General features: G+C 38.3%; 2 protein-coding genes across 2 annotated transcripts; one reads left to right on the top strand and one right to left on the bottom strand.

Annotated features, from left to right (window-relative positions):
- Positions 1-1,784: 1,784 nt before the first annotated feature.
- Positions 1,785-9,691, top strand: LOC311054741 (P2X purinoceptor 5-like; the record flags this gene model as incomplete). The annotated part of the gene is made up of 11 exons (XM_084070746.1): positions 1,785-1,909; positions 2,803-2,953; positions 3,377-3,448; positions 5,986-6,061; positions 6,733-6,826; positions 7,028-7,108; positions 7,315-7,456; positions 7,971-8,107; positions 8,970-9,063; positions 9,339-9,404; positions 9,596-9,691. The coding sequence occupies 11 exons, from the start codon at positions 1,785-1,787 to the stop codon at positions 9,689-9,691; spliced, it is 1,134 nt and encodes a 377-aa protein (XP_083926872.1).
- A 1,475-nt stretch (positions 9,692-11,166) lies between these two features.
- On the bottom strand, positions 11,167-25,695 carry LOC311054740 (immunoglobulin lambda-1 light chain-like). Its single transcript, XM_084070745.1, has 6 exons — positions 25,598-25,695; positions 25,178-25,503; positions 23,961-24,099; positions 23,545-23,866; positions 12,928-12,965; positions 11,167-11,735 (listed from the first exon to the last, which is right to left on the bottom strand). The coding sequence occupies exons 1-6, from the start codon at positions 25,635-25,637 to the stop codon at positions 11,407-11,409; spliced, it is 1,194 nt and encodes a 397-aa protein (XP_083926871.1). The 5' UTR covers positions 25,638-25,695; the 3' UTR covers positions 11,167-11,406.
- Between the last annotated feature and the right edge of the window lie 405 nt (positions 25,696-26,100).

Here is a 26,100-nt window from a genome sequence, read left to right as displayed (position 1 = left end):
CTTCTGCCTTTTGTTACTGCATCAATATCCATTCTACTCCCTCCTCTGAGGTCTGTTTGCTGCCTTTTAATCACTTCGGACTGTCTGGCCATGTTGACCGCTTTTCGAGCGTCAAATCCTTGTCTAACTGCATCCTCTCAGCTAGACTGGTGTCTCTCAACCCCACTACGAGCCGGTCTCTTATTAGCTCGTCGCGGAGTGCTCCGTATTTGCAGTTTTCTGCCAGGGCATACAATGCAGTAATGAAAGCATCTACAGCCTCGTTTGGTTGCTGCACTCTCTGATTGAATCTTGCCCTCTCATATATCACGTTCTTTCTAGGCACAAAGTGTGTTTCAAGTGTGGCTTTTACCGAAGTGTACTGCTGTCTCTGTGCGTCGGATAAATCATGACCGCGTAGGATGTCGTCTGCTTCATCCCCCATACAGTAGATCAGCGTGTTCACCTGGTTAGCTTCAGTGCTAAGATGGAGGTTGCTGGCCAGTCTGAATCTCTCGAACCTGCGTATCCATCGCTCCCAGTCCTGAGGTTTTGCAAAGTCGAATGCTTCAGGTGGTTGGATGGTGAACGTAGCGCTCGGAGGAGCGTTAGCATTAGCCTGTAGCTGTGGCTGTGCAGGCTGTGCTACCGGTGCATCACCGTCGCCGTCGCTTCCTGACATCTCGCCGCTAGCAGACGTTAACTTTCCAAAAAAGAAAAAAAACTCTTTCCAACCTCAAACTAGCTCTTTACCGCTGCCCACGTTCTGACACCATGTCGTGGTAAGCGTAGTGTAAGTAATCAGACGGTTTAGAGCATGTGGTTACTTTATTACAGGTCTGTCTCTCCATGTTATTTGCGAGTAGAATGAGCAGCAGTGCATCCACATCCGGTGTCATCCATCCTGTTAGCTCTGTCACAATAAAAGCCTAACAGCTAACACCACAGCCTACAGCTGTCAGTTTTCAAATTCCCTCCACCTCCCTGGCCTCCTCCCAGTGGCATTTAGTTCATATTGTTAATAGGATGATTCTGTGGATTGTACTGTGGTTCTATGGATTGTACTATGATATGTGGTAGTTTAATTATGCATTGAAGATTCAATGTTATGTTCATGTAATAGCTGTCTTATGCTCTGCTCTGGGAAGGGTTGTGATTTCAGATCTCATGCTTGCGCAGGTGATCTGTAATATCACATGAGCAGAGTCACACCGCCAAACTGAATGCAATATAATTGCAATAAAGGTAAATGGTTTATTGCTGCAATAAATGGTGTGTGTGTGTGTGTGTGTGTGTGTGTGTGTGTGTGTGTGTGTGTGTGTGGGCAGACAGGCAGGCAACAGACTTTGCTCTGGTATCGGTTTATGACTGTCATCATAACTGTCATCTGTCAACTGTCAAGTAAAATAAAATAAAAGTAAAAGTAAAAATAAGACGATGCCTTATATGTAGGCATCAGGCCAATGGACCTGTCAAGTGCATTTAAGTTCCAACACAGAGTAGTCATTAGCCAGTCTACTGCGCTCAGCCGAGTCACACCTAATGGATTTTGTGAAGCTGGTGGATATTTTGCGAAAGAATGTGAATACACTACATGCTATTGGTTTTACACTTGTGGAATCCGCTGAAGGATTGATCTGTTATCTGTTGGACTAGTAATTCTAGCTGCGGTCATCATTGTTTGTTTCCTCTATGTGCTGACAGACACTGATCTGCGGTCGGCGACTGCGTTAGATCAGCCTGCCCTGGGTGTCCGAATTCCTAATATCCACATATTATCTGAAATCACTACTACTATCATCAAGATGGCCTGGAAAGATGGCCTTTCGTTGTTTGACTACAAGACAGCAAAATATATTATTGCCAAAAACAAGGCAGTTGGAATCTTGTTTAGATTCCTGCAATTGTTCATTATCGGTTACATTATTGGGTGAGAGATCAATATCATCTTTTTATTTTATTGTTGTTAGTGCTCAGTAGGCTTATTGTGCACTTAAGCATCAGGCTGATGCATATCATGCTGAAATTGAGAAGGGTGTTGCAGCCAGTGGTGTAAAGTAACTAAGTACATTTATTCAAGTACTGTACTTAAGTAAAATTCTTAGGTATTTAATTTTACTTTGCTGGAGTATTTCCAATTTTCTTTACTTTTACTTCTAGCCTACTCCATTACATCTCAGAGGCAAATATTATACTTTCACTCCACTACAATTATTTGAAAACTTTAGTTACTAGTTATGATTATTATTACAAAACATACATTACCCAGTTCAGCCCTATATACATTTTGGTCATTTGAAAATAGCCCATCTACAAGCTCACAATGCGTTAACACATTGTGATGCGACGCAATGTGAGCTTGTAGATCTGCTATTTTCAATAGATTTTTATACATTTGAAATGGAACATTCTGCATAATGAGTACTTTCTACTTTTGGTACTTTAAGTACATTTTGATGCTAATATTTTGTACTTTTACTCAAGTAGATTTAGAATTCCTGACTTTTACTTGTTACATAGTATTTCTACTGTGTCCCAGAATAGCAACTTTTGCGGGGGAATGCCCCTTGCCTAGTCATATATCCCATATTTGGATTTAGTCAGGCTGGCCCTTTATAGGGCCAGAATATCTTAAGAGATGAATTTCACATTCATCAACACATTAAAACCACACGTACACTGTTCTGTTGACATTATTAGATTTAGTTTTGCTTTTGAGTAATAAATCAACACATTCTGTTTTGGGTCTATATTCAAGCCGCCCACACAGTCCTTGTCAGAAGATCCTGGTTGAGAAACACTGTTTTACCTTTCTTCATGCAGGTGGGTTTTTGTGATCAAGAAAGGTTACCAGGACGTAGACGAGGCCGTCCAGAGCTCTATTATAACCAAACTGAAGGGAGTTTCAGTAACAAACACGACTGGGTCTGGCCTGCTGGTGTGGGGTCCAGAGGACTATGCCATCCCACCACAGGTAATAATAATGATAGTAATAATCATCATCATCATAATCATAATCATAACAATACATGTGTATTATTATTGTTATTATTATTATTAATATATTTTACATCATATTAATACATAATAATCATTATTATTATAATAACTACAACAATAATAACAGTAACAAATGTGAACTGTTTACGCTACTCCACATTGTCCACAACTCTGAATCTGAAAAGGTCACTGTATTTGGGATTCAGTCACCTAATTTACCATGTAGCCTAATTTATGTGTTTGTTTATTTATTCATGTATTTATTGTATGTCGATCAAGGACATACTTGAGGCTAATGCCTGTAGGCTATTCCAGTCAAGCTCTGACTATTACATAAAAGCCTACATATTATCTTAAAGACTATTGGGACAATAAAATGCAGTGTTTTTTTCTACAGGGTGAATCTGTTCTGTTCATTGTCACCAATTTTATAGAGACCCCAAATCAAAAGCAGGGTCTCTGTGCTGAGGTAAGGGCATTTTATTACTACGTAATAAACGTACGGAGTGATTGATCCCTGGAGATCTAAACACCCAACGACCAAGCAATTTTTTTTCTTCTCCCCTGCATGTGCACCATATACCAGAATTGACTACTTCCTAATTGATACAAAATGATTGCCCATAATCAAACACATACATTACATTACATTACAGTCATTTAGCAGACGCTTTTATCCAAAGCGACTTACAATAAGTGCATTCAACATAGGTAGGGAACGAAACTACTAATCACCAGAAGTCTTAAGTGTATTTCCTGCAAAAACAAGCAACCAAGAGTATACCTAGCGCCAAGGTAAAAGTGCTATATATCAGCTACCTACTTTCTTAAACAGATGAGACAAAATAGCAAAATCAAATGAGCACGAGCTAATACAAAAAGTGTATCGACTAAACAAGATCCAATAAAACAGTACAACAATAAAACAAGAGTTCATACAACTAGTTAACAACAAGTAAGCCAGACAAAGAGGAAGGGTAGTGTTTCCTGAAGAGGTGGGTTTTCAGCCTGCGGCGAAAGATGGGCAGTGACTCTGCTGTCACATAGAATATAGTAGTATTGTTACTGTATATCCGACCACAGCTCGGTTATTTTGAAGCTTTGCTTCCCAGAAAATACACTCCCCCAGCGTACATGGCGCCTCAATCCAAGATTACTGGCAGATGAAAGGTTTGTTGATTTTATAAACACCCATTTAGATCTGTTCCTCGAAACCAATGTATCTCCTGACATAAGCTATTCTACACTGTGGGAGACCATGAAAGCGTACGTGAGAGGTCAAGTGAACTCAATTATAGACCCCAATCCATTGACTGCATTGTTCGGTGTTCTCCCACAGGGAGTATACCAATATTGACTCACCAAGCTGAAGCTATAGCATTTTCCTCTTTACTTGCTAGACGACTGATATTGTTCAGTTGGAAAAAAGCGACACCGCCATCCCACAAACGCTGGGTGGAGGATGTTATGTCACATCTTAAACTTGAGCAGCTTAAATATACAATCAGGGGCTCCACCCAGAAGTATATTACAGTCTGGCAACCGTTTCTATCATACTTTGAGGAGGCGTTAGCCATACTGTCTACTGTTAGCCATTCGCCATTCTTTTCCCCCCTTCCCTTTCCCCCTTCCTCCCAGTTATAGTTGTTATCTATCTATCTATCTATCTATCTATCTATCTATCTATCTATCTATAGTTTAATTATTTTTTCTAGTTTCACATCAAACACAGTACTAGCTGGGTCTATACAGCAATGTTTTCAACCAGTTTTCTGATTAAAATCTGTCTTTCTTGTCTCTCTCCACTGCACCATCAATCGCTCCAATATGCATGCCATTGGAACACAATTCTTTTCATGTTTTATTTCATAGCAAAAAGCAATGGAACTGAAAAAGTGATCAGTGCCCACAGGAATTCCCAAATTCTATGAAAGATGTGATTTTTCATAGAAACTGCTCAAAATATTTATTCAATATTTACTTAAGTAAACAGCAGCAAAGAAGATGGTGGCTACAAGGTGGAAACCTCCTCATACCTTAACATTTCGCCAAAGGGCTTTTTTACATAGTATATCTAAAAAAACGTTAAAGTATGGTTTAACATTGCAGATAAGCTTAAAGGAGAATTTTGGACTAAGGTTTTCTTACCTTTTCTATGATGTTATGATATCTTAGGATGAATGGTACAGTAGAAAATGTTCATAACTCCATCCCGGGTCCGCCACAGCTTAAAACGTGCGCGGATAGGCCTTGCGTTAGATCGCATATTTGAATAGCTTTTTTTTTAAACATTTTTTTTAGATCTGACGTTCATAGTGACAGAACACTGCAACCAAAAAAAAAAAAATAATAAAAACCTAAGTCTCGCTAGACGAGATTTCAATCTCGTCTAGCGCGATTTCTGTTTTTTTTTTTTTTTTTACAGTGTTCTGTCACTATCAACGTCAGATCTAAAAAACAAAACAAAAAAAACACTTTTATTTTACCTCTGGGGCAGAATCTGCCAATGCTTTGTCAATGTAAATGCGTGGATTCAGGCGCGTCACTCCCGTTTTTTAGAATCCGCTGGCTGCAAAAAACTGTGGCCGCGCACAACCTGCGTTTAACGCTAGCCGACCATGTTTTGGTGGGAGCGTGCCCTAAGGGCATGATCTAGGCCAGGGGTGGGCAGCATTTATTTCTAGAGGGCCATACTGACTTTGATAGAGTGAGTGAAGGGCCACACATAGTACAGTTGAATTGAAACTTGAAACACATAGTGCTGAATTATGTTAAAACTGCATGAAGGTCCTTGCTTTCAAGAATTTTCTTTTTTTTTCATCTGCATGCATATTTATTCAACATAGCAGTACTTTTATTATTTGACAAACAAACTTCATTCAAGGGGGTTGACAAATTTGTTGGTCATGGGTGCCTGCCACCCACATTACCCACAGAACCCAATGAAGCTCTGCTTATAAGTCAGTTTACTGAACTGCAGCTATATTGTGTTATGTTTGTCTGCAGAGTCCCTGGGTGTTGGATGGCCACTGTCGAGGCAACGAGGACTGTGAGGAGGGTGAGACTGTCATGGCTGGACATGGTGGGGTGTACTCCAGTGATGTTTACTTTTTTTTACCAGGTTGCAGACCTGGTCTATAGATACACCTCAGCTAGTCCTTTTTCCTCATTGGTTTTAGCCAATGAGGGCTCAATGTACTCTCAGAACTGTATGCAAATTATCTATTTGAGTGATTAAAACATTTGGATTGATTGAATACTTTATTAACAGTTTGCAAAAAAAAGCACAGAAAGTACAGTTTAATACAAATACAATTCTAAAAGGATTGGGGTCCTGTGTATTCAATTCATAGGAACATTTTGTGACAGGCAAATATACAATACAATACTATGCAAAAACATAATGTAATCGAATTGTAATCAAAAAGAAAAATATGTACAGTTAACATAGTTCTGGGGGGTGGGAGGATTTCTGGTGATTGTGTTTTAGTGTTGAATGGATAGCTTGGCTTGGTATTATTGAAAGACTAATTGGTTCAATGTTCTTTAAACAATACTAATAAGTTAAACCAGGAATACTGACAGTGAGGATAAAGCGGAACAGTTGGAGGCTGCTTAACGCAGAGGTTTTATTTGAACCAATTTATCTTTGTCCACCTCTGTACTTTGTACATTGATATCAGACAGACTCTCCATTTAAATTAAATCTACAGTCTCCTATGGATTAATACATTTTTATGATGCTCTCTGAAGGAGTTATGACTGGTCGGTGTTTGAAAAAGGATGAAAACTCCACTGGTACCTGTGAAATATATGGCTGGTGTCCTGTTGACGATGTCAAAACACAGTAAGGAACAGCACTAGTACACAGAAACACGTTTCTATTGCAAAGGTTTACTTTATAATATACATTTCAGACACCTTCTTGAGTGCAAACCGTCAAATTGTTTGTGTCCTTCATTTGCTATTACGAATACAAATAAGACATAAGTAATCCACACACATTCGTGGCCTGTGTAATGGAATAACAAACCCTACTCTTTTACAGAGGAGCTCTGTTGACAAAGGCAGAAAACTTCACCATCTACATCAAAAACTTCATTCATTTCCCCACATTTGCCTTTTCAAAGTAAGTAATTTGAAACAAAGGCTGGATTCCTTTAAAAGTTGTACTTAATACTTTCCACCATTATGCAATGTGTTATCTATCACTAGTGTGTGTGTGTGTGTGTGTGTGTGTGTGTGTGTGTGTGTGTGTGTGTGTGTGTGTGTGTGTGTGTGTGTGTGTGTGTGTGTGTGTGTGTGTGTGTGCTAATTTTGTTGTTCAAATCTCAGGTCCAATGTCAGGGAGACAACTAATGAGTCTTATCTGAAGAGCTGTCTGTATGATGAGGACTTACATCCCTACTGCCCCGTCTTTCGCCTGGGAGACATTACCAGCCGAGCCGGACACAACTTCCAGGACATGGCCACTTTAGTTAGTTTTACAGATTTGTATCGTTTTCAGTTTTATTTGTCTCAGTATTTAACATTTATTATATTTGTTAAAGGACAACTTTGTTTTTTTTTCACAACAAGGGTTATTTTATTAGTTTGTAATGATAATAATTAAAAGATGAGTGTTTTAAAAAAAATCATGTATTGCTTTCTATCGTTATAGTGATTTTAGTGATTTTTAACTGGGGGCGGGCATTCTGTCCATTGGTAAATAGTCATGAACGCAGCCTCCAATTTCAGTGAAACTTTGTACGCACATCCCCTCTAGGCCAAGGAAGAATTGCCACCCTACATTTTTCAAATCAGCCTCATGGTGGCACTGTAACAGGCAGGCAGATTCACGTTTTGGCCTATAACTCTTGAACTTTGTAGGCCAAAACGTGAGTTAGGATACTATAAATTGTTCATAGCACTAGCTTTGAATATGCAGTATGTGGTATTTCTTCACATTTTAATGATTGATTTCTTGTAAACTGTCCTCTCTTTTTTTCAAGGGAGGGTCAATTGGCATTCTAATAGAGTGGAATTGTGACCTTGACAAGGGATATTCTCATTGTCATCCACGTTATCACTTCACCCGTCTGGACATCAATGCCTTCAACAACTCCATAACGTCAGGTTTTAACTTCAGGTGATTTGCACTTGAGTCAGTCACTACACTGGCTCCCTGTCTCTTCCAGAATCAGTTGTAAAGGCAGTATAAGTGATATTTTCTTGTTAAAGTAAATGTTGAATATAGCTCTATATTCTGTTTGTTCAGTAACAAAGGTCTCCCCGTCTCTGCAGTTCAAACAGAACATAAATGCTCTGGTCTGGATACCAATTTCATTCAATCAGGAGAAATAACTCATACAGGATAAACGTGAAATTGGATCCTGTATACTAGTGTTTGTTTATTCAGTAACAGGAGTCTCCCTGTCTCTCCAGCTCTTTAATTTGTCTGATTAATGTTTAACAATAAACTTTTTTTAAACCAGAAAACTTTTTTTAAACCAGAAAATATCAATTACATCACCTTTAAAGTCCCTCTACTTGTTTATAAAGATGCCAATGGGTTAGAACTGGGTTTTTTTAACACATTATATTTCTTTTTTATTTCCATTACAGGTTGATTATGTGCTTCACTTGTTTTTTATGTTTTCTTCTCAAGTTTTTCTTCTTTTAACGCAAAGCACTTAATTTGTCTTATTTGCTTCCTTTCCACGAGGCCGAATAGTGGGGATGGAGATAATGTTTTTCCCTGTCTGTCTGTCTGTCTGTGTGTGTGTGTGTGTGTGTGTGTGTGTGTGGTTATGGAAGCTATGGATCTATGTTCTCTAATGACATCACCTTTTAAGCATAGTGAAAACAGCAAAGACACATGGGACCTCCCTTTAGCAACCCCAGATGTTATGTCATATTTCTCTAACCTATTGTCGAGAAATGTATAGTTAAATACTGTATGGACATAAATATTGCATAAATATAACACTAATATGCTGTAATTTTAACAGATACGCTCGCTATTACAAAAATGCTACAGGGGAGAGCTACCGAACCTTATTCAAAGTCTACGGTGTGCGCTTTGACATCATGGTACATGGAAAGGTATGGAAAATACAACCCCTGACAGAAACTTGTCAATTGAAATCTTCAAAAAACGTGTAACAACGTTTAGTTTATTCATGGATATGGAGATAAGTTTTTGGATGATGGCAACCCAGGCTTTGTGTGTGTGTGTGTGTGTGTGTGTGTGTGTGTGTGTGTGTGTGTGTGTGTGTGTGTGTGTGTGTGTGTGTGTGTGTGTGTGTGTGTGTGTGTGTGTGTGTGTGTGTGTGTGTGTGTGTGTGTCTTTTTAAACCATCTTACTTGTACTTTCTTAGGCTGGCATGTTCAATATAATCCCAACATTCATCAATATAGGCTCAGGACTGGCGTTGATGGGTGCTGTAAGTGTAACTCATTTTGAACACTTTGCTAAGAACTTAAAAAGGACAAATCGATAGTTTTGGGGTATAATGTTATACAATCTATGATGCCATGATGAATATTCTAAACAACACAAATTTTACCTTTATTTTCTATATTTGCTCCATATGAAATTACATGCCTCAATTTGTAAAATGTTTATTTTCAACAGGGAGTATTCATCTGTGACATGGTCCTTCTCTATCTGATGAAGAAAAGCTCTTTTTATCGGGAAAGCAAATTTGAGACGACGACTCATGAATCATGAAAGCAGAGTCCGATTGCGGTGAAACTTTGCATACCCATTCGCACCATGTTGAGGAACAAATGCCACCCTTTTAACATTGCCCTATTATAGCGACACCAGTTTTGCCACCATATTCATGTCAAGGACCCCCAGATCAATGTGTATTTGGCGGCAGACCCCGCCCCAGGTATTCCTGAGATCACCACTACGGGCACAGAGCAGTGTTTTTTTTTTGCCAGGTTTTGTGAGAGAAATAAGCAACCAGGTCTATGAAAACAAGCCCAAAAGAAGCAACGAGGCCACATGACCACTTTATCGGCTATTTGAAAATTTACGATAAAGTGTAGATCTAGTAGATCTGGTATTTTCAAAAACTCTTGCAATTCAATGTGGAATATTTGGATTCTTTTGGAATATGTTTTGAAACATTCTAACAGCACAAATGCTCCCTGTGGCACAAAACATTTTCATGAAAACATTTGAGAACCATTGTTTTTTTTTGGAAGCAAGTCTAAATAAGCAAGTACACCGCAACCCGCAACTACCAATTTTTACAAGCAACTTTACAGAAAAAGAGGCCCAAAGTCACTTGTAATAAGTGGACATGGCAACGCTGGCTCCAGCCAGAGGCAATGGTCCAGGAGGACAGATGGGGAGGAGAGTTCCACAGAGACCATAGGACGGATACAGGATAGGTGGGCACTATGGACATCTGGGAACCTCGATGTAAAATTGTCTATTTTGTCCAAAATGTAAAAAAATATATATATATTTGAAAAATATTTAAGTAACTTTTAAGCATACATGATGTGAACATGCACGGTACATCATTATCAGACTTAATTTTATTCTTCATCTTGTTTATGCAGCAAAATGATATACAGGTATCAGATACCTGATATACAGGTTTTGTAGTAATTTGTAGCAATTGTTGAAATATTAGACCTTAATTGTCTACATTACATTTTGGACAAAATTCAAGGTGCCCAGACATCCCTAGTGCCCACTTATCCTGTTACCCTTAGACAGTAACAATCTGTCATTGTCGTGAGCAATAATAACCTTGAATGTATAAGTTTGCAAAATGAAGAGATTTTGACTTTGATTGTAAATAATGTGGAAATATGAATATAAAGTATAATGTTATAGTGTATAAAGTGAGACATTAAGGATGTAGAATTATTTTCTATAAACTAGAGTTTGAGCTCATATGAAGATAATTATTTGAAATGTTTAGATGGTTTAAAATTATGAAATTATAATACATTTTTATTCACTTCATTTGAAATGTTTATTTGTGCATTTCAAATCCAAACATGTTTAAATTTTGCTTGTGCAAAATACATTTTTTACCACAAAGTGGCAGCATTTCTCAATGTATCTCTTGTTACATGCGGTAGAGACAATTGTGACATTTTTAATTGCACAAGACTATTCATGATTGTGAACTATATTATACCTCAATTCCATTAGATCCAAATAAACAATGATAAAGATAAAATATCAAAGACAATATACAGTACTAAACACGTTTTGACTTGAAATGCTTTTTATTGAAACAATGGCCAAACAATACTGCTCATAGCAAAATAAAGAACAATGTATTTAAATGTAATGCACTAAGCTGAAAATCTAATTGTATCCAATTATTGTCCATATTTGTAAAATAAATATTTCTTGCTTGTAATGCACAAATAGCAAAAGGAAGCAAAAAAGAGAGAGAATGTATCGTTATGCTATTCTTCAGTGTCACAGGCTGACTTCTTGATAGTTTTTTCAGAAGCGTTGTTGCCCACAGACACCTTACATGTGAAGACTTGATCTTTGTCCCAGTCAGATGTCTCCATGTCCAGAGAACTGCTGATTTGGAAAGTGTTGTCTGGTTGCTGAACAGCAGTGCTGGTTGAGACTCCAGTGTTCACTGCGTTACCATTTACTGTCCAGCTAACCTCTGCAAAGCCCATAGACATGTTGCTGGCCACACACACCAGAGTGGCTTTGTTGGACTGAAGCTCATCTCTGGATGGAGGATAGATGGTCACCACTGGAGGAGAGAGGGTAGAGTCTGACAAAGAAGGAAAGAAAAAAAAGTATTGAGCGCACAACCGCACATACAGTAAGACGAGTTACAATGTACAATCACACAATGTACAATGCAAGATTGATTCATATTTTCCTCACTAAAAATTAAGATAATATTAATAATGAACTTGGAATGGAGATGTAGAGAATTACAAAGTGTTGAAAAAAAAGTCCCACATCAAACTGTTTAGAAATAATCACAAATCATCAAAAACTATTTGCTTCGACACAAAGTCAATGATTTTATTGATTATTATGCAATAGTAATAATTATGGGGGGAAGACATGACAGAATGTAAAGTGCTAAATGCATATAAAACAGTTTTTGGAAGATGCACAAAATATATATATAAGACTTCACAAACAATACTGAACAAAATGTCTATAGAGCACTGACTCATCTCATGTAACACATTATTGTTCTTCTTCAGGCAGTGAAATGCAACGACTATCAAGTGCTTTTCAGCAGCAAAATTTGCAAGAAGTATGATTTCATTGTAAAGCCAATAAGATATGAGTAATGTTAGAAATACAAAGATACAAAAAAACTTTTCAAAATAGTGAAAATAGCCGATTTACAAGCTCACAATGTGTCGCTGTAGATCGGCTATTTTCACTTTTGTTTTTATATTTTTCAAAATAAAATAAAAAAGCCTATGTGATTAGTCATAAGGCATACGTTGCCCTAAAAAATAGGGCTCATAGTGTTACTAGTGCTAAGTAACGTCTCTGAAGGGATAGTTTTTAATGTCAAAGCAAAACACTTGCAAAACTATTTTCCTCCACATCTGTTTAAATACTATAAAAAGGTAACATTTCATGAAAAGAAATGAATGAGATTATTTGTATAAACAGATTATATGAAATATGATTTGTATAATTAAAGAAAACTAATATTCTGCAATTGAATGTTAAAGTAACCAATACAAATATTCATAATTGTTCTAAATATTATAGTTAACTGAGAAAATATTAAATTCTTAATTCAGATGTCATTCCAAGTTAAACGATTTTGATCAGTGTGTTTGTGTAGTACATAAACGTACAACACACTAAACAATACTAAAATAGGACAAAATCTAAAACATCCAAAAGTTGTATCATCATATGAAAACATATTCTATTCCAAAAAGCTTAAAGAAGCCCATATTTTAGATAGATAACAGGGTACTCACCAGTCACAATCAGCTTGGTTCCTTGTCCGAATACCACAGTGATTCAGTTTGTGTACACAGCCGTACAAAAACCTCCTCCCTCTCACTGCATAGAGGAACAGCACTAACGCTTCCTATTCACACTGATCTGATGACCCTGCAACACTGACATTTTAACATCATGTCTGTTTGTGTTCCACGTTTGAAATCCCACTTCATGTAGAATGTGTGTTGAATCCACAAGATTAAAATCCACTGGATTCATCCTGGATGTTAACATGATCATCACAATGATGGTGGTGGTTAATCAGTTTGATGTTGATTGGATGGAGTCCCAAGATCCATGAGATTAACAGCCTCAGTGAATTTGTTTAATCACTGTGATAAAATTCATCAGCAGAATGATCTAATATTTGACAGTTATACACAGCAGAGTCTCCTGGCTCTTTCTGTTTCATAGCGTACTGATCTACATTTGGATTTACAGCTGAATTGAAGTGGACGAGAATCCTGCTCCAGAGAAAGTTGTGGAACCTACTGAGGAACAGCATGTTTCTACCAGCAGACATCATGTCCATCATATCATCCATCGTTCCAGTCCATAATGACCTCTTGTCCTGTAGGAAGTGTGTGGACAGCAGGCTTCTGGTTCAACACCGTCACTCCTTCAACATCTATTAACATACACAGAAAAACACATGAGACTAAGGTTTCAGGCTGACAAATACCACTTTACTGAATGAGATAGACAATTGGACATTGAACCATCAAATTAATAACATCTTACCCAGGAACACAATGTGTTGAGTTTCCTATTTATGTTTAAGTTTTACATAAGCAAAGTGACAAGAGTGTAAACTTTAAAATGATTTTGACTCGATCTGACTGTCAGAACCCCAAAAAGCAGAAGTGTTTAGTGAGGAGGTTTTTGTCATGGTGTAAATCACTGTGATACGCTCTCTTTAGCAGAGTTGTCCCATGTGCAACAGTAATAAACTGCTGAGTCTGACTTCTCTACATTATTAATAATCAAACGATAATCTTTATCAGATTGGGCGTTAGATGTGAAACGGTCAGAAGAGAAACCAGACCCATATTCATCAGGGGAGCTGTGACTTTCGTGAAATCTTAAAACATACTGAGGTGCTCCTCCTGGAACCTGTTTATACCAGGAAACATAGTAACCCTCATATCTGGAGATTTCACAGCCAAATTTTGCAGTCTGTTGTTCATTCACAGTCAGTACTGATGGAGTCTGCGTAACTTCTTTGTGGCAACTGACATCTGTAAAAGTAAAATACATAAAAGGAAAATTAACATTTTTGAAACAAACATAAAAAAATGTACATGCTTACATCAGTGTTTTATTTTCTACTATTACTCTTAAATGTTAGATAATATATTTTAAAACATTTCAAAATGAATGTAATATTTCCAATAGAATATACAGTATTTTCTAGTGTAACTCTTACATGTTAGATAATATATTTTAAAACATTTCAAATTGAATATAATATTTCCAATAGAATATACAGTATTTTCTAGTGTAACTCTTACATGTTAGAGCAGTGATGAGGGTGCAGATGATTCCCAGCATGTTGTCAGAATGTAAAGAGAATGACCTCACTTTCCAAGATAATGAGGCAAGTGTGAGAGTTTGAACTTACAGTATGAACTTATATGAGCTCCAGCAGAGAAGAAAGGGGTTGGTCGTTATCTCAGCCAATCAGTCACAGAGTCACAGGTCAGTCTATAGGAATATAATTTATGGAATAAGATTATGTCACATCAATCTGGTGCTCAGAGTAAAATGTTGTCATTGTACCTTTCTGCAAACCACTGATACATTGAATATGTATGTTTCTGGACATAGAAAGAATAACATATTACAGTAAATGCATACTCATATTTCTTAATACTGAACGTATATCACACTTGTCTGTGACTTCCAGAAACATACAATGGCAACGTTTTCTTTGATGACCTATGATGTGCCGTGGCAGAACTGTCACTCTTGGTTCAATAAAACCCTAAAGTCCAGTTTATAGACGACATACACAGTAATTACCGTTCACATGCGCAAGGCATCTTTATTGAGAAACAAGGGAGATTCCCTCTATACTATGTGAATAAAAGAACAGCAAATTAATGATATTAAAACAATACGACCTGATATATTACGAAGGTAATTCGCTCCACATCAAGGTCTGCATGCAAACAGGCGTTCGGTTGAGCGCCTGGAGAATTCTGCCGTTCTTATCTTTAGCATTCAGTATATCAAAAACAGTGGATGACACGTTCAGCCTTCTAAGTGGAGTACAGCTTCTGTGCTCCACACTCTATAAAGTAAAGGTTGACGGCCCAAGGTTCCACAATGGACCATCAACCCCTCCTTGGGTACGAATTTAGTACCCACAACACCTAAATGTGAACAGTATTTTATATCAATTACTTTATAGCATAACATATTGCATGTTTAAAAAATTCAGGTCCCATTTTTTTCTTTTTTTGAGTCATGTGAGCCGAGGAAAACCCTTTTCTTTGAAGGGGAAACTCTGAACTAGGCTGGGGCAGTCCCAAACCTACCATCTGGACATGAGCTCTTATTGGGGACAATTACAGTACATCATTTGCATCCAACAAGTGTATAGCTAAACTTAGGTTCCCTCAGTGGGGCACTCCCACTGAGTTTTCCTTTACAAGCAACTCTTCTAAAGTGTGTAATATTATTATTATTATTTTTATTTATTTTGGTTTCTTCTTCTCCAATTCCTCCGGTTGAGGTGGTCACTTTTCCGAGCCCGGAGGAGGAGGTTCCGACAGAGTCCAAGACTAGGCCCCCCCCGTATTATACACAGGGACCCCAAACCCCAAGCGCCAGTCAGATCCGTACCCTCCTTGAGGTCAAAAGTCGGGGCGCAGATATCGTGCAGGGGTGTTCTTCGTCAAGTTCAGCATGGGGGCCCAGGTGGCAATATAATGTTATGTGGTGTGATTGTGAGAGTGTGTGTAGTTGTTGATTGGGGAGAGGGCCATATATTTATATACATACCCATGCATGGCGAGACATCACATAAGTATATATATATAAAAAAAATGTAAACCATATATCTATATAGATATCTATGCATGGCGATACATAACATAAATATTTATATATTAAAAAAATGTAAAAATGTCAACCATATATCTATATAGATATCTATGCATGGCGATACATAACATAAATATTTATATATAAAAAAATGTAAACATACTATAACCCTCCTTGACCTGCCACCCGGCAGGGCACACAGCATAGGAATGTGCAGAGGCCACCCTCCTTGACCGTTCACAACATGTAATTGGAAACACAACAAAACAACTTTCCTGTGCCTTATGCACAGGTCAATTGACATTATTCTTCTGCACCCAATGACCTGTTTCAGAGAAATGGAGGGTTAACGACACCAAAAGTGTATACGTCTCTCCTGCAAGCAGTCGACCTATTTTAGAGAAATGGAAGGTTACACTTAAGTCTTTCGGACCTCCCCACTACCCTTGGTCAATCAGTGGTCACCTGGTAATAGAAATAAAAGTTAGGTCAATGCTCAGCAACGTAATTGGATACATTTTGCGCCACGATCGATGCACTTAAGTCCTTCAGACCTCCCCACCGGGGCGCAGTCCTAGGCTAGACCCCTTTCCACTTGAGGTCTACACCCAGGTCACCCTGGATAGAGAGTTCAAGTCTCCTGCTTCCCGGCGTCTTCTTTTCAAAGCCCACCGATCACAGGAGCATCACTCGCTTACATGACTGTTGCACTACGGCGGTCGCTTTGAGCTTGTGATGGCCTGACTGTACATTGAGCCGGAAGCAGCGACCACACGTCTCCTGTCGGGGAGCACGCCATGGTTTTAATGCTTTTTGCGATCCGACCGGCGGGTGACCCAGTCGATAGCGATCCCTTACCCGTTGGCGTGGTTGGCGCCCCAGGCAGGAAACCGACGGTCTTGTCCTGGCCCCGCTTGGCTACGGGAACCAGAATATTAACCGTTTTCACCCGCCTTGCCTGTAACCGGTGAGTCACGCAGCTCCCGTCCGGTTAGGTGTGGACTGTCATCCACGCACCATGTGCTGCCAACCCTAGGAGAGAGCGGCAGTCGGCACATCGACTAGACGGTTCCACAGCAGGATGTTGATTCATCCTTGACAGAACACGGGGGCCCTTCAGTCTCTCCCCAGCACTATACATACGTCTTTAACGTGCTCTGGGAGCCTTGCGACCCCGCTGCCGCCTGTTTTACACAAGGGATTGGGGAGCCTACCCCCTAACCTCATGTAAAGTATGGACTCTTTTGAAGACCGTGTAGTTTTCAGCCAGTCCACCGCAACTGGCAACAAACTGCAACGCAAATGTCAACAATGTATGAAATCACTTGACATCCACTCTGCAACCAAACCCCGGCATGTTCTCATAATGTACCACTTAACGCACTGACCATTAACACAACAGGGAGATATTCTGAGCAGCACACACACACACACACACACACACACACACATAGTTTCGCTTTCGGTTAAACACAACAAAATAGCATGACAGAAGCCAACACGTACACCACCCCGAAGTGTGCACCCTTCAAAGGCCGTGGACCGTGCAGCTACTGTCTGTAGTCATAAATGTTCTGCCAAGCATCACCCAACGTGCTCGTGAGTCTCTCGACAACACAGCCTAACTCAATTGCAACAGCAATCAACTACCTTTCAGAAATCTAATCTAATGTTGGAATGCAACCTATTTGTTTCTCTTCGCTTAAATAATTGTATTATTCTGCCATTCATGTAACATAAAAAATAATGAACACTTAACTTTAAGCCCTATTTTAGCTATAGCCAGGCAATAATTCTTATTTCACTCATTTATACTTAATTATTTTCACAACTCTGACGTTCCCTTGTGCACTTCAGTCTCGTTCATCTGTGCCTGTCTTGTTGACACAGCCACTGAATTGGGTGAAACCACTGAACTGTACACTTCTTGATAAGAAAGGACCACTTACTGCACAGTGTCGAAATGGAAAAAATTGAGCTGCTCGCCACTAAAATCAACCTACTACCAGATTATTTATGTAATGACCTCAAATGAGTATATTAAGGGCTATTTTAGTGACCACAAACTTAATTTCTGCAAAAATATAATATTGTCTTTGGTTTTAACCAACTATATAAATATATACATTATTATGTGACAACGTTATTCATTAATATATGTCCTTAAATTATTATCATTTATTCTTACATTTGAGTCTCAGCTAGAAATTAGATACACAACATGTTTCCTTGTTCCACTAATTAGGTTGACACTAGGCTTGCATACTTAGATTACTTTGAAAAAAAATATAGCTTGATTGTCACTTAATCACTTTTTGTTTGTTTTCTCTGATTACGCTACTATAATTATTTTAGTCTGTCACTACAAATCAGATGTAATATTGTATTAGTAATGGTGAAATATTATTATGTGCTCTTTTTAAACTTTAATCTATGCGAGTCAAAATCAGGTTTCCTCTATAATATATTAGTGCCTGAGCTAAAGTATCATGTTTGTCACTTCTCTAGTGTATATTATTTGTAAAAAAAAATGAAAAAATATTGTGTTCTACCCAGAGCGATAGAAAATGTATTTGTTTACACATGTCGAGGCCCCAACAACAACGATTAGCAGTAAGTCAACCTTGTTTCATAGAGTCCCACTTCTTGCTTAGAAAGTGTGTCCTTCACCATGGCATAGTAGTTCCAGTGTCTGTACCAGATCAAAGTTTGTCAAAAGTCATTCAAGCTTTCCCAAGGCTTGCTCTCTGGTCGCCATAGGTGTCCTCAGAATTGAGTCTCGTGAAGACTGCAGTTTGCAATGTTGGTGCCCCTCTGCCTCAGCGCTCAAACTGCATTGTATTGTGGTCTTTCACAGTCTCTTTCAGTTTTTAATGCCTCCAACTGCATGTTTCCAGTTCATAGAAAGAAATGACCGTCCGCCAACCATTGTTGCAGTCCTCGAATGTGAAACCAACCCATTTCTAAAGTCTGAGATAGTTGTAATATATAATATATATATAATAATGATACTGTGAGAAACAATTACAGTTACAGTGTATGTGAGACTATAAGTTGTTTTCTCATTTGATAACAGTGTATGTGGCACTCTCACTATCGTGCACCATGCTTAATATGTATTTCTCATTTTAAATGATCACTTAAGTGTCCTGGCCTTTCATTGCAGGCACTGTCACTTGTTTGGTCTATCAGTCGCTCCAAAATGCGTCTCGCCACTAAGAGAGATTACTAGCCCTGCCACGGAAAGAAATTATGAGGTGTTCATTGAATGCTGTATCAATAGTAAGAAGCGTTTGGGCTTTCTGTGCACTGCTTATATTCTTTAAATTATTATTATTATTATTATTATTATTATTATCATATATATATATATATTTTTTTTTTACTAGAAGCTCTTCTATGTTACCACCGGTCAAATTGGCGTACATTTTTTATTTAGCTTTGTTTGTCTAGATTGGCTTCTGCTGGCTGGTCCTCCTAAGAAAGTAAACCACTTACTTGTTGTACACCATAATTAATTTTTGCAAAAAATATAATTACACTTATTTCAGACTGTTTATACCTGTAACAAAAATCACTTATTTACAAGCTTATAAAATTATTCACTTATAACACTTAGTTTGGTCACAGTACATTATTTCGGCATTTATTTATATTTATTCTATAGAGAATTTAGTCGCGCTTAAGTACACGTTGGGTCACTAATTTCACACTAAATTTCCACTATTCATGACTACATTTTAGCTGGGAGCATTCACATGCAAGATAACAGGTTTTGTTTTCCATTTCCACCGACAGTGTTGTGGGAATCTTATCAGTGTGTGTGGGCCACTGCTGTAGGCCGCTGGTAAGGAGTGAAGGTCAAATGCCTTCCTCCCCCCCCATTCTTTCAACTGTCTATTTTACCAGATTTAAAGAAGAAGCTTTTTCTCTCCCTCAGTGCACGGCTGCCCTAAATATCCAAGGTTCCCAGTAATTATACTGGAGTAGATGTACAACATTGGCCTCTGAAATGTAGTCGAGTAGAGGTAAAAGTATTGACAACTGGAACTACTCTGGTGAAGTATAAATGGAGAACCTCAAAATGTACTCAAGTAAGACACTTGAGTAAAAGTACTTTGTGTGCTTACACCACTGAGCCCTACGCAGGTTGTTATCTTCCTTGCTTGCATTCCTAAGTAGGACAAAATCACTAAACAAAAGTGCTCACAGAGCAGACACTATCCACTGACATGTACTTGGGTCAAAGTACCCAAAACAAATGCTGGTATCAGAGTGGAGTGAAAACCCACAGTTAGAAAAGTAACATAAGCAGCCTGTCCCCGATCACAATTTCTCATACCTGACATGCACAATTTTCCCCTGAAAATAGCAGATCTACAAGCTCGAAGTGCTCCAGATGGAAGGGCTGGTGAGCTTGTAGATCGGCAACTTCCAAATGGCTGAGCTGTATGCATGGCTGCCTTTTGTAATTGGTTGACTGTGTTCTCCTTTTTTTTTTACTTTGAAAGTACTGGTCAACCTGCCGTTGGATACCTGCAGTATGTAAATTCTCAGGGGTACCTGCTTCAATATAACTCAAATATTTTAATTCAGGAAAAAAACAGTAGCAGGTGTCAAGGATGCACCTTACGTGAATGTGGGGCATTACTAAGTTTCTTTCTCTCTCTCACTCCCCCTGGAAAATATTCCCCTAGTGTCTCCTACGTCATCAGGCCTTCACACGGCTCACTCAGAAGTAAATCACTGTGCTCCATTGAGTCAGACTCAAAATGGTACAAAGCCATACACTTGTGAATGCACACCATAGTAACTAGGATCAGAAGTCACTTAAGCAGAACTATGTGATTTGTGTTCAACTCAATCACATATATGGACCCAGGAACGGCACGTGATCGAGGGGCATATATGAAATAAGTTGAACCACGGTCCTAATAAATAGAGTGGGTGCGCCTGTCATTCATACTCTCACAATTCCTAATGCATTCACCTCTAACACTTACCCCAAAGTGGGACACACGTTCAGCTGCAGCAGTCACACGGTCAGTCACACTGGTCAGGCGTTCTACAGTAGCACACCTCCTGCTTACAGTAGATACAAACATGTACACTTAACAATGACAGAAGGTATTGTTCTTGACCAATTCCGCACCTTCAGCCTACACGTCTCTGACGTCAAAACATACATATAACACTTACAAACAAACAAACAGACAGGACTTACAGAGGCCTTCATTCATTCGGATGACATACATATATAATGACAACATATATGACACACTGTAGTACCATTTAGGGGTCTCCCCTAGGCTGCAGAGCCAGCCTTTCAACGTCAAGACACAGTGTATCGTTTTTGTCAAGACCGCACTGTCAGTCTAAGTGTTTAGTTTTTGTCAAGACTGCACTACCAGTCTAAACCTTCTCGGTCGGACGTTGAAGCACAGTGTATAGTTTTTGTCAAGACTGCACTGTCAGTCTAGACCTTTCGGTCATAGTGTATATATTTTTTTTCAAGACTGCACTAATAGTCTAAACCGGTCGCAGTGTTCGTTTTTTTCAAGACTGTCACTGTCAGTCTAGACCTTCTCGGTCGGACGTCGCTACATACAAGACACAGTGTATCGTTTTTGTCAAGACCGCACTGTCAGTCTAAGTGTTTAGTTTTTGTCAAGACTGCACTACCAGTCTAAACCTTCTCGGTCGGACGTCGGAACATACAAGACAAAACATACAAGATGAAACATACAAGATACATTTAGGCTAGGTGCTATCTTTTCCCATGAACCCGGCGTAGTTTGCGATTTAGAGAGCCGTGCAAAGGCAGCTAGTGTAGTGTCTCATAGAAGTACAGAATGGTGTCTATAGAAATATAGAATACAGAGAGACAATGTATTGTCTCAGTAAACTATAGGATCATAGAATACAGAGAGACAGATGCTGGGAGGGTCGACTCGGTCCACCCAGCCACTAACGGGACATCATGGGGTATAGGAAGCACAGAGCCTAAGTATTAATACACAAAGGTCATTCAATCTGCTGTTCAGTGGTGACTTCACATGCATGCAATCATATTTACACATTATCTTTAACAATTGACCTAAATTTGGTATAATACAATTCACATATAGCACCGCGTGTACCCTTCCTGGGGCCCCAAGGAATTGTAGCACATAGTGTATGGGCGAATTGTTGTTTGGATCTTATGGATCCAGCGGTCGTCTGGACTGGACAGGGTCACGGTCGGGGTCACCAGCTGATGTGCCGTGGCAGAACTGTCACTCTTGGTTCAATAAAACCCTAAAGTCCAGTTTATAGACGACATACACAGTAATTACCGTTCACATGCGCAAGGCATCTTTATTGAGAAACAAGGGAGATTCCCTCTATACTATGTGAATAAAAGAACAGCAAATTAATGATATTAAAACAATACGACCTGATATATTACGAAGGTAATTCGCTCCACATCAAGGTCTGCATGCAAACAGGCGTTCGGTTGAGCGCCTGGAGAATTCTGCCGTTCTTATCTTTAGCATTCAGTATATCAAAAACAGTGGATGACACGTTCAGCCTTCTAAGTGGAGTACAGCTTCTGTGCTCCACACTCTATAAAGTAAAGGTTGACGGCCCAAGGTTCCACAATGGACCATCACCTACTGTAGGTTAATCATGTCACTGCAAGATATAAATTCTGTAGTATTTTCTGAAACTGTTACAGGAACTGTAAACTAATCAGCACTTTGTATTGTTTTCATTATGTTCAGGTAACAAAGTCATCATGTAGATGCTGGAAGAAAAAATAAAGATGAGAAGCAGTACAGTAACTTTAGTCACTGATAATTTTATTTGATTAACGTTCAAGTGTAAATAAACTTCGTCATCTTTGCCTTTTCAAGTCTTTAATATATTTTTTTAATGTTATGGCACTGATGATGCTGTTTTAAACATGGTAGAGAACAGGCTCAACATTGTTTGTATGGAGACTTAATGAGAGAAAGTTTTATCAGAGATATTTGCAATAAAAAATGTTTTACTTAACTGTAAATTACACTTAATGTATGACTTAAATAACGCCTCTCGTTGCCTGGTTACAGTATGTACAGTACATAGAATTACAAATCAACTCTAGACTGGTTTAAAAGACAAAATGATTACTAATACAGCCTACTCAACTGAATGAGATGACATGGATGATGTTGCCATTGAACAATCTAATGTTTAATATTTTATTCATTACAAAACACAATATGTTGAGTACCATGTTTATTTTTTAGATTAACATTTTATATCTTTAACTGAATGAGATGACATGGATGATGTTACCAACTTACCATTGAACAATCTAATGTTTAATATTTTATTCATTACAAAACACAATGTGTTGAGTTCCATGTTTATCTAACATGTTATATCTTTAATTGAACCTAAAGGGAAGTGACAGCGTGTAAACTTTATAGTGACTCGATCTGATTGTCAGAATCCCAAGAAGCAGAAGTGTTTGTTGAGGAGGTTTTTGTCATGGTGTAATTCACTGTGATACGTACTCATTAACAGAGCTGTCCCATGTCTTACAGTAATAAACTGCTGAGTCTGACTCCTCCACATTGTTGATGATCAAACGATAATCAGATTTAGACTGATGATTAGATGTGAATTTAGGAGAGGAGAAACCAGAGCCATACTTTGGAGCACTATATGAATGATGGAAATGTAAAACAAACTGAGGAACTCCACCTAGAACCTGTTTATACCAGAAATCTGAGAAGCCAGTAACAGTCCCCAGGTTACAATCCATGGTGGTCGTCTCTCCTCTCCTCACTGTCACAACAGGAGGCTTCTGTGTCAACACAGTCACACCACTCACACCTGGGAAACAAGAAGAGAGCATGAAGCCAAGAGAAATAGACAAGATGTTGAATCCAACATGAAGTCAAAGTATACAGTAAGTCAGTCTTCTTACATGTTAGAGCAGTGATGAGAGTGCAGAGAGTTGGCAGCATGTTGTCACAGTGAGTGTGGCGTGAACGTCCTTTATTGTTCAGAGAGATGAACAGTGTTGGAATGGAGAGGAGAGACTGAAGAGCTGTCTTATAAGGACACTGAGGACAATGGGAGGAGTGAAACCTTTATGTTAGTCATAATGCTTTTTGATATCAATATATAGTTATGCATTCATTTATATAAAAGTATTTTCAGAAATTGTTTACTTGAAATGGAATGATTCTGTAGTAAAACTTTGAGTGGTTGAGTGTGTTTACTCAAGATAATGAATATCTAAAATATGAAACAATAATTGGGATGATGAATTGTTTTTTAAACATATCTTTATCAAAGTGATATTCTACATATTTTTACATTTTATTGTTTTCATTATGTTCAGTTAACAAATGTCATCATGTAGATGTTGAAAGAAAAGGAAGACGAGAAGCAGAGATATCAGAGTAACTTTAGACACTGATAATGTTATTTGATTAATATTCAAGTGTAAATAAACAGGCATTTGTGTCTTTTCAAGTCTTTAATAATCTCAAAATGTTGTGGTACTGATTGCTTAGGTTATGTACAAGATCATTAGAATTTAGTGGATAATGAAAATTTAATGAAATAGATGCACAAGTTGAAGAGAGAAGTCTGCTAGAATTCAGATACAGTGGTCAGGAAAAATCAACTAGTTAGAGATTATGCTGTTTTAAGCATTGTAGAGAACAGCATTGTAGAGAACAGGTGGATTGTTCATCCACATCCACATTGTGGTATGAAGACTTAGTAAGAGAAGGATATATCAGATATTCTTTACCGGAAAAATAAGATTTGCTTATAACTGTAAATTACATAACTTAATTAAATAATGCCTCTCATTGACTGGTCATAGAATTACATCTATAACTCTAGACTGGTTTAAAAGACAAATGGATTACTACTATACTAAATGAGATGGACATGGATGGATGTTGTCATTGAACAATATAATGTTTAATACATTATTCATTACAGAACACAATGTGTTGAGTTCCATGTTTATTTTTTAGATTGAAATTGTATATCTTTAATTGAACCTACTGTAATGGGAAGAGACAGAGCGTAAACTTTATAATGACTCGATCTGATTGTCCGAACCCTAAAAAGCAGAAGTGTTTGGTGAGGAGGTTTTTGTCATGGTGTAAATCACTGTGATACGTACTCATTAACAGAGTTGTCCCATGTCTCACAGTAATAAACTGCTGAGTCTGACTCCTCCACATTGTTGATGATCAAACGATAATCTGATGTAGACTGATGATTAGATGTGAATTTAGGAGAGGAGAAACCAGAGCCATATTTAACAGAACTCCATCCATGGTACCAGCCCAACATGTACTGAGGAACTCCACCTGGAACCTGTTTATACCAGCGAGCTTGGACGTTAGTAACAGTCCCCAGGTTACAATCCATGGTGGTCGTCTCTCCTCTCCTCACTGTCACAACAGGAGGCTTCTGTGTCACCACAGTCACACCACTCACACCTGGGAAACAACAAGAGAGCATGAAGCCAAGAGAAATAGACAAGATGATGAATCCAACATGAAGTCAAAGTATACAGTAAGTCAGTCTTCTTACATGTTAGAGCAGTGATGAGAGTACAGAGAGTTGGCAGCATGTTGTCACAGTGTGGTGTGAACGTCCCTTATTGTTCAGCTGAGAGATGAACAGTGTTGGAATGGAGAGGAGAGGACAGACTGAACTAGGAGCTTATAAGGACACTATGAAGAGAACAGAGGAGGGGTCTAAACACAGTTTTTACACAGTTAAAGTCATTGGTAAATTACTTCAGGATATAGACAATTTTACCATTAAGCAATATCCTGGCCATGGTCAAAATGCACATTTTGGCCGTTTCAAAGGAAAAATTCTTAACATTTGAATGTTTAGCATGTTACAATTACTACTTGTGGGGATTAAAAGACTCATCCCGCTATCTTTAACAATGATAAGTTTATAATTATAAGAATAATGTTGCATTTGTTTTCGTGCCTTACATGCACAAGATGCAGCTCAAACTGCTTTAACTGTGCTTTTAATTCAATTAATGAATTACCTCCGCAATCAGAGTTGGAAAGGGT

The sequence above is a fragment of the Gymnoscopelus microlampas genome (assembly GCF_963454915.1).
Source record: "Gymnoscopelus microlampas genome assembly, chromosome: 11".
Lineage (NCBI taxonomy): Eukaryota > Metazoa > Chordata > Actinopteri > Myctophiformes > Myctophidae > Gymnoscopelus > Gymnoscopelus microlampas.
Note: the sequence above shows the minus strand (reverse complement) of the source record. Positions and strands in the feature narration are given on the sequence as shown.

Coding starts and splice junctions, on each gene's coding strand:
- LOC311054740 (XM_084070745.1), bottom strand. CDS start 25,637: ATGCTGCCAACTCTCTGTACTCTCATCACTGCTCTAACAT. Junction 25,504..25,597: donor TCTCATCACTGCTCTAACAT/GTAAGAAGACTG, acceptor GTTGTTTCCCAG/GTGTGAGTGGTGTGACTGTG. Junction 24,100..25,177: donor ACAACTCTGTTAATGAGTAC/GTATCACAGTGA, acceptor CATTGTCCTCAG/TGTCCTTATAAGACAGCTCT.